Below are 9,576 nucleotides of genomic sequence, written 5' to 3' on the forward strand. Positions count from 1 at the left end.
AAGTCTCGCTCTGTGCCCCAGGCTGGAGTGCAGTGGTGCAATCTCGGCTCACTGCAAGCTCCTCCTCCCAGGTTCACACCATTCTCCTGCCTCAGCCTCGCAAGTAGCTGGGACCACAGGCGCCCGCTACCATGCCCGGCCCTAAGTGTTTTATATGTTAAAATTAACTCGTTTTCAGAGGCATAGTTTGCAAATACAGTTCCTCTTCTTTTTTCTGAGATGGAGTCTCGCTCTGTCGCCCAGGCTGGAGTGCAGTGGCGCGATCTTGGCTCACTGCAAGTTCCACCTCCCGGGTTCACGCCATTCTCCCACCTCAGCCTCCCGAGTAGCTGGGACTACAGGCGCCCGCCACCACACCTGGCTAATTTTTTTTTTTTCTTTGTATTTTTAGTAGAGACGGGGTTTCACTGTGTTAGCCAGGATGGTCTCAATCTCCTGACCTCATGATCTGCCTGCCTCAGCCTCCCAAAGTGCTGGGATTACAGGCATGAGCCACCACGCCCAGCCTAAATTCCACATTTTAAAACAGATTAAGTTGTCCAGGTGTGGTGGCTCACCTCTGTAATCCCAGCACTTCGGGAGGCTGAGGCAGGCGGATCACCTGACGTTTGGAGTTCGAGACCAGCCTGGCCAACATGGCAAAACCCTGTCTCTACTAAAAATACAAAATTAGCTGGGCGTTGTGGCGCGTGCCTATAATTCCAGCTACTCGGAAGGCTGAGGCAGGAGAATCACTTGAACCTGGGAGGTGGCCGTTGCAGTGAGCTGAGACTGAGTCATTGCACTCCAGCCTGGGCAACAAGAGTGAAACTCTGTCTCCAAAAAAAAAAAGAAAGACGGAGCGTTCTCACACTGGCTTCACTCCATCAGAACAAACCTTGCTTGCAACTAACTTCTGTGCCTTTTCCAAACACGTGTGCTTTCCCTGTACAGCAACTGTGCATTGTGGGGGGTGCTGCAAGGGGGAGAATGCCGACCAGGAGGAACAGCAGCCCTGAGACTCACAGGCTTGGGAGGAGTCACAGTTCTGTGGGCGGGGATTTAACAGGGCACCAAATATCAACACCAGACACAAGAAACTGGTTTTTTTTTTTTTTTAAACGGGGTCTCACTCTGTCACCCAGGCTGGAGTGCAGGGGCGTGGTCATAGCTCACTGCAGCCTCAACTTCCTGGACCCAAGCGATCCTCCCACCTCAGCCTCCAGAGCAGCTGGGATACAGGTGCGCACCACCACACCCGGCGAATTTATTTTGTTTTTGTTAAAATATTTGTAGAGTCGGAGTCTTGCTGTGTTGCCCAGCTTGGTCTCCAACTCCTGGGCTCCAGTGATCCACCCTGGCCTCCCGAGTAGCTGGGATACAGGCGTGAGCCACCATGCCCAGCCAAGAAGCCGCTTTAATGCTGTATTTGACAGAGTACAACACTTCCCTCCAGGACTTGACCCTGGGCTACTTCAGTGCCTGGACTAGGCCAGGGAGGTGACATGGGAAGTAAGTTGAGGCTGCAAATCTCTCAGGGTATCTGATTTGGGCTGTGCATCTGATTGATTTGGGCTGGGCATCTGATTGATTTGGGCTGGGCATCTGATTGATTTGGGCTGGGCATCTGATTGATTTGGGCTGGGTATCTGGTTGATTTGGGCTGCGCATCTGATTTGGGCTATGCTTCAGCTACTTTCTGTCCTCATCAGTGCGTATCTATTATTCACTTTTAAGAAGACACCCTGCAGACAGACTCAAGTGATGAAAACACCTGACCATGTGCAAGTGGAAGACACTCAGCTCCACGAGAGAGTGGTTTCCACACAGATGAAGCCCGAGGTGGGCCAGTGGCATGGCAGAGCAAGTGTGTTGGGGCCGGACCTGGGAGCCTCCACTCAGACTCAGCCAGACCTGCTGGGCTCTGCAGAGACACACATGGGTGCCCACAACATGGCCAGGGAGCAAATGTGGGAAGGGCAGGAGGCCACGCAGCAGGGGACCCTGTTCCCAGGTTGGAAATCATGTGGAACCACGAAGACCTCACCTCATCCGTGGCCCTTGTGTTGAGTTCTGTCTTGGTGAAATGATGAGCCCCTTATCCCACTGTTTCCAACATCCCCCAACCACCAGCAGAGCTGCCCAGGAACCCAGAGTTCAGTGCACCCTTGTGTGCACAGCCAAGGGAGGGGGGCGGACACCATCTAGCAGTGCACTGGACACTTTCAGAAGCCCATGGCCTTTTTAAAATAAAGCTGGTCAGAGGAGGGGAGAGGTCACTGCGAGGTACATGGGGGCTTCCCAGATGCTGAGGAGAGACGTGCTCTGCCCAGGACGCAGGGAGGTCCCAGGTGCCTGGGACGTAGGAGTCCCAGCACAATGGGGAGATGCCTGCACCTTTCCAACGCGGCTGCCTGGGCTCAGAACACCAAGAGCTGAAGCTTCCTTCAAGTTCAGAAGCCCCTTTCCTACCCAACAAGCGCTTGCCTCCTGGCGCTCCCTCTGCCTCGGTCACTCACCATGTGGAGGGTAATGGGGTGGGGTGGGAGGGGCAAAGTCCAGCTTGTCCTTCAGGTCCTCCTCATTCTCCTTCTGCCACTGCAGGCCAACGTCTTCCCAGAGTCTGACAGCCAGCTGCCTGTGGCACAACAGATGGACAACAGCGGCTCAGGGCAGGGCACGCAGGGCAGGGCACGCAGGGGAGGGCACGCAGGGGAGGGCACACAGGGGAGGGCCCTGCAACTTCCCAGAGATGCCCAGGAGGTCGCAGGGCTGTGCCAGGACACGGGTCGCCTAAAGACCCCATCACATGAGAGTGGGAAGCTCCCTAACCCCAGAAAAGGTGGACCAGAAATCCCCTTCATCTTGTGAGCACTCTACGGACAGTACACCAAGTGGGCCGTCTGATCTCTGTCCATTACTCAGTCAAATGCTAAAAAGATGTGAAATGACGTTTACAAAACCAGAGGCCTTCTGTACGGCACATCACCTCAGAGCACAGGGACGAAGGGACACGAGCAGGTTTCTGTGACAGATTCTGAGCGAAGAGAAACCACCACTGCTGCACACGACTGTTTAGGAAGCAGGGCCCGTGGCCGCCGGCTGGACGCCTGCCCACGTACCTGACCTCGGGCACCTCATCGCTGAGGCTGCTGAGCAGCAGAGGGATGAGCTTGTGGAAGAAGGAGTAGCGGTCGCGCAGACGCAGCAGCCAGCCGCCTACCACAGAGGCCACCGCCCGCCGGACCTGTGCATGAGAGGAAGGGATAAGGATGCGTGTAGGCAAAGGGGATGCTGGAGTTGATGCCACAGCACAGCTCTGAGTGCCGCTACGCAGGCGCTGCTTGAGGCAGAGGCACGGCCAGGTCCTGGGCCACCTACCACCACCTGGATGCCATCCCCAAGGCAGAGGTGCATGGCCGGGGTCCTGGGCGCCACCAAGTCTGGGTCCCAGCCAGCTCTGCCAGTCCCCCCCGGCTGGGCCAGAGAGGAATGCTGCTGTCCTGCAGCCTCACACACAAGTCCCCCGTGCCCCGGCCTGGTCCTATTGGTGAGAGCAGGCTCCTAGCTGCTGCCTGAGCCGTGCCGCGTGTTCAGTCTTCTGCATGAAAACCTCCTGGCCAGGCTGTGTCTGTCTCACCCTGGGTGCTCAGTGAGCCAGGGCTACAGCACGTATGGTGCACTATGGCCAGACCTCAAAGGCGTCTGGTCCCAGAGCCCAGGGACTCGGGAGGAAACCAGCAAGGTCCCTGGTTCTGCTGCTGGGTGTCTGAAAAGGCGGCATGAGGGCCTCTGCCTACCTTGCCTACGCAGGCAGAAGAAACCAGCTTAACAGACACCAGGTGCCCTAGCCAAGCTCCCAAAGGGCAGTGTCTGAGACAGGGAGCAGCACCAACACTCCTCAAAGGGAACTGGGAACAGCCAAGAAGAAGCTGGGTGAGGAAGTGGTGTGGCTGAAGCCAGCTATAGACTGATCCAGGGAGCTCTGGGGTGTGAACGAGCTTCAGAGTCATCCCCTGTGAGGCCAGGGGCCGACTCTGTGGTGCCATCAGTGCCTGGCTGGGCTGTGGGGCGCAGGACCCTCCTCCCTCCTGACACTTTGGATGAAGCGTCTCCGCACAGCCATGCACCATTAGCAATAGCACTCACAGTCACGCGTAGGTGCAGGGGACCCGAGCAGCAGCTGTGCCCATGGCGTGGTCGCTCACTGGGACTTGGAGGAGGGGTTGCTCCGCCCCGGCTCCAACAAGGCCTAGAGCCAAGCAGATCGCATCTAGGATCTGTCCCTGCCAGCCTGGGACCCGGGCCCTGGCCTGACCGCTCCGAAGTTCATTCCCACCTGGAAAATGGATAGGAATGACTGACAGGGCTCATCACTGAGGTCCCGTGAGGGGTAGACAAGTTCACACAAGGAGGGGCCCGACGCGCCTGACTCCCGCTCCCTGTGTGGTAAGCACAGGCGACTCTTGGCGTGCGAGCAGCAGGGAAGCGTGCATCGGGGACACAGCATAGGGGACACAGGAATGCGTGGTGCATTTGCGGGGGTTATTAACTGACACAGGGCCTTACTAGCAACCACAAATACAAGTACCCATATAACAACTGAGAAACCCAAATCAGCTCCATGGCCACTCCACCACCCGGTTAGAGAGTCACCACAGAACAAGCTGTCACTGTTGTCTTCACACATGGCGCTGGCGGGTCTCGAGCAGAGATGCCCCAGGGTTTAATGCAGTCAACAGGCACTACTCATGGCTGCACCTGCCACGACGCTAATCCACGTGAGTGGCAAACTCCAAGCTCAGCCTGTGCCATGTGCTGAGATGCTAGAAAGCCTGTCGGGCAGAGGGCGTGACTGAGACAAGCCAGACTGCAGCCAGTACCGAGCCCAAACACATGTGATGGGGCCCTCTCCAGGAGACGGGCAGGCATCCAGGGCCACACGGCAAGGCCTGAGCACACTCTGCCCCAGGCCGGCAGCCGGGGAGCAGTCTGAACTCGCTGGGTCGGCCTCGCTGCTTTCTCCTCCCTGACCTCCTGCACCTGTGCCAGGGTCTCTGCAGGGCCCTGCCCAGGACGGCCGCCTGTCCGTTGGAACCCACAGATCAGCTTCTTTTGTAGAAAGGAGCTTCCAACATCTCACCTCATAGCAAGGACAGCTGCAGGGTAGGATTTGGGGCTGCTCCTGAGTCTCATGGACTGCCACCACCTTTTCTATCAGTCTCGACTTAGTATCATAAGAAATCTGCAAATTCTAATTAGCATGAGACGGATTATCCCTTTTCTTTTAGTTCAAAAACAACACTGAATACCTCACTGCCATGTAACAGTTTAACAAAGCAGGATGTTTTTCAATTTTTTTCCTAAAAAGCAAAATAAATGAATTAGAAGCCTTCGCAAGAAGGATGGGTACAAATAAGCCCAGACTGCAAAAATGACAGTAAATACCTAGCGACATTGACCGACAGCCACAAGCATCAGGAGCATCCAGGAAAACATGATCTCACCAAGTGAACTAAATAAGGCACCAGTGACCAATCCTGGCGTGACAGGGATAGGTGACCCTTCAGACAGAAAACTCAAAATAGCTGTTTGAGGACGCCCAGCAAAATCCAAGATAACATGGAGAAGGAATTCAGAATCCTATCAGAGAAATTAACAAAGAGACTGAAATAATTAAAAAGCATCAGGCAGAAATTCTGGAGTTGAAAAAAGCGATTGGCATACTGAAGAATGCATCGGAGCCTCTTAACAGCAGAACTGACTAAGCAGAAGAAAGAACTAGTGAGCAGCTTGAAGACGGGCTATTTGAAAACACATAGAGACAAAAGAAAAAAGAATAGAAAGAATGAGGCACATGTACAGGATCTAGAAAATAGCCTCAAAGGGGCAAATCTAAGAGTTCCTGGCCTTCAAGAGCAGGTAGAGAGAGAGAAATCGGGGTAGAACGTTTGCTCAAAGGGATAATATCAAAGACTTTTCCAAACCTAGAAAAAGATACCAGCACTCAAGTACAAGAAGGCTACAGAACACCAACCAGATTTAACCCAATAAAACTACCTCAAGACATTTAACAATCAAACTCCTAAAGATCGAGGATGAAGAAAGGGTTCTAAAAGCAGCAAGAGAAAAAAACCCAACAAATCACATACAACGCAGCTCCAGTACGCCTGGCAACGACCTCTCAGAGGAGCCCTCACTGGCCAGGAGACAGTGGCGTGGCATATTTAAAGTGCTCAAGGAGGGTAAACTTTCACCCTCGTATATCCAGTGAAAAATCCTTCAAATGTGAGGGAGACAGACTTTCCCCGACAAACAAAAGCTGAATTTTCATCAACATCAGACCTGTCCTACAAGAAATGTTAAAGAGTCTTCTTCAATCTGAAAAATAAGGATGCTGAGCAGCAATAACACATCATCTAAAAGGATACAACTCACTGGGAACAGTAAGCATGCAGAAAAACACAGACTGTTGTAACACTGTAACTGTGGGGTGTAAACGCTTCACATCTTGCCTAGAAAGACTAAAAGATGAGCCCATGAAAAATAACTAGCTGGCTGGGCGCGGTGGCTCACACCTGTGATCCCAGTACTTTGGGAGGCCGAGGCGGGCAGATCACCTGAGCTCAGGAGTTCGAGACAAGCCTGGCCAATATGGTGAAACCCTGACTCTACTAAAAAATACAAAAATTAGCCGGGTGTGGTGGTGGATGCCTGTAATCCCAGTTACTCAGCAGGGTGAGGCAGGAGAATCGCTTGAACCTGGGAGGTGGAGGTTGCAGTGAGCCAAGATGGCACCATTACACTCCAGCCTAGGTGACAGAGCAAGACTCCATCTCAAAAATAAAGCAATAAAAATAAATAAATGAATAAAAATAACTACAATGACTTTTCAAGACAAAGTTATAAAAACAACAAGAAGTTAAAAAGCAGAGGGGATAAAATTAAACTGTAGCGTTTCTATTCATTTTTTCTTTGCTGCTGGTTTGTTTTTATAATCAGTGTTCAGTTGCCATCAGTTTAAAATAATGGGTTATGTTATTTGCAAGCCTCCTGGTAACTTCAAATAAAAAACCCTACAATAGATACACAAAAAACAAAAAGAAATTAAAACATACGGAAAAAAAACAGAGAAAATCATCTTCATAAAAAGGAAGACAAGAAGGCAAGAAGGAAGAGCAGCCCACAAAACAACCAGAAAACAACAAAACGACAGGAGTAAGTCCTTACTTATCAATAACAACATTGAATGTAAGCAGACTAAACTCTCCATTCAAAAGACAGAGTGGCTGGATGGGTAAGAAAACCAGGACCCAGCTATCTGTTGCCAACAAGAAACACACGTCACCAAAAAGGCACACGTAGGTTGAAAATGAAGGGATGCAAAAAGATATTCTGTACAAATGGAAACCAAAAAAAGAGCAGGGATAGCTATACTTAGACAAAACAGATTTCAAGACGAAAACTATATTAAGAGACAAAGGTCATCATATAATGATAAAGGGGTCAACTCAGCAAGAGGACATAACTTTAAATATATATTCACCCAACACTGGAATATCCAGATATATAAACCAAATATTGTCTGTTGAGACAGACTCCAACACAGTAACAGCTAGAGGCTTCAACGCTCCACTTCCAGTATTAGACAAATAATCCAGAGACAAAATCAACAAAGAAACATCGGACTTAATCTGCGCTATAGACCTAATGTACCTAATAGATATTTATAGAATGCTGCATCGAACAGCTACATAATACACATTCTTCTCCTCAGCACATGGACCATTCTCAAGGATAGACCATATGTTAGGCCACGAAACAAGCCTTAAAACAGGACACTGAAATTAATAACAAGAACTTTGGAAACTATACAAATACATGGAAATTAAATAATATGCTCCTGAATGACCAGTGGGTCAATGACGAAATTAAGAAGGAAATTTAAAAAATTCTTAAATGAAAATGGAAACACAATATGCCAAAACAACAAAAGCAGCACTAGGAGGCAAGTGTATAGCAATCAGCACCTACAGCCAAAAAGCAGGCAACTTCAAAGAGCAACCTAACGCTGTGTCGAAAAGAACTAGGAAAGCAAGAGCAAACCAAACCCAAAGTTAGTAGAAGAAATAAGAGCAGAAATAAATGAAATCGAAACAAAAAAAATACAAAAGACAAACAAAATGAAAAGTTAGCTTTTTGAACAGATAAGCAAAATCGACACACCTTTAACCAGACTAAGAAAAAGATCCAAGTGAATAAAATCAGATCAAAAAGGGGACATTACACAACTGATACTACAGAAATTCAAAGCATCATTAGAGACTGTGATCAACTACACCATAACAACATTGTGAGCAGCGACACCATGAGCAATGACACTGTGAGCAGCTACACCATGAGCAACTAGCATACGAGCAACCACACCATAAGCAACTACAATATAAGCAACGACACAGTGAACAACTATACCATGAACAACTACACTGTGAGCACTGACACCATGAGCAACTACACCGTGAGCACCGACACCGTGAGCAACTGCACCGTGAGCACCGACACCGTGAGCACCGGCACCGTGAGCAACTGCACCGTGAGCACCGACACCGTGAGCAACTGCACCGTGAGCACCGGCACCGTGAGCACCGGCACCGTGAGCAACTGCACCGTGAGCACCGACACCGTGAGCACCGGCACCGTGAGCAACTGCACCGTGAGCACCGACACCGTGAGCAACTGCACCGTGAGCACCTGCACCGTGAGCACCGACACCATGAGCAACTGCACTGTGAGCAACTGCACTGTGAGCACCGACACCATGAGCAACTGTACCACGAGCACCGACACCATGAGCAACTACACCGTGAGCAACTATACCGTGAGTACCTGCACCGTGAGCACTGACACCGTGAGCAACTGCACCGTGAGCACTGACACCGTGAGCACCGGCACCGTGAGCAACTGCACCGTGAGCACCGACACCGTGAGCAACTGCACTGTGAGCACCTGCACCGTGAGCACCGATACCATGAGCAACTGCACTGTGAGCACCGACACCGTGAGCAACTACACCATGAGCAACTATACCGTGAGCACCGACACCATGAGCACCTGCACTGTGAGCACCGACACCATGAGCAACTGCACCGTGAGCACCGGCACCATGAGCAACTGCACCGTGAGCACCGACACCGTGAGCACCGACACTGTGAGCAACTGCACCGTGAGCACCGCCACCGTGAGCACCAACACCGTGAACAACTGCACCGTGAGCACCGCCACCGTGAGCACCAACACCGTGAGCATCTGCACCGTGAGCACCGCCACCGTGAGCACCGACACTGTGAGCACCTGCACCGTGAGCAACTGCACCGTGAGCACCGACACCGTGAGCAACTGCACCGTGAGCACCGACACCATGAGCAACTGCACCGTGAGCAACTGCACCGTGAGCACCGTCACCGTGAGCACCTGCACCGTGAGCACCGACACCGTGAGCAACTGCACCATGAGCAGCTGCACTGTGAGCACCGACACCATGAGCAGTTGCACCGTGAGCACTGGCACCGTGAGCACCGACACCGTGAGCAGCTGCAC

The 9,576-nt window shown here is 51.5% G+C and overlaps 1 protein-coding gene across 1 annotated transcript in view; it reads right to left on the bottom strand.

Moving 5' to 3' along the window:
• Positions 1-9,576, bottom strand: part of DNAAF5 (dynein, axonemal, assembly factor 5) — a 60,512-nt gene that overhangs the window by 45,154 nt on the left and 5,782 nt on the right. Inside the window, exons 2-3 of the mRNA XM_011977570.1 lie at positions 3,102-3,226; positions 2,499-2,617 (exon numbers count right to left, since the gene is read on the bottom strand). Coding sequence (XP_011832960.1) covers positions 2,499-2,617; positions 3,102-3,226 — 244 coding nt within the window. The remainder of the gene's footprint in view (positions 1-2,498; positions 2,618-3,101; positions 3,227-9,576) is intronic.

Source organism: Mandrillus leucophaeus, unplaced genomic scaffold, assembly GCF_000951045.1.
Source record: "Mandrillus leucophaeus isolate KB7577 unplaced genomic scaffold, Mleu.le_1.0 Scaffold180, whole genome shotgun sequence".
NCBI classification, from domain to species: domain Eukaryota; kingdom Metazoa; phylum Chordata; class Mammalia; order Primates; family Cercopithecidae; genus Mandrillus; species Mandrillus leucophaeus.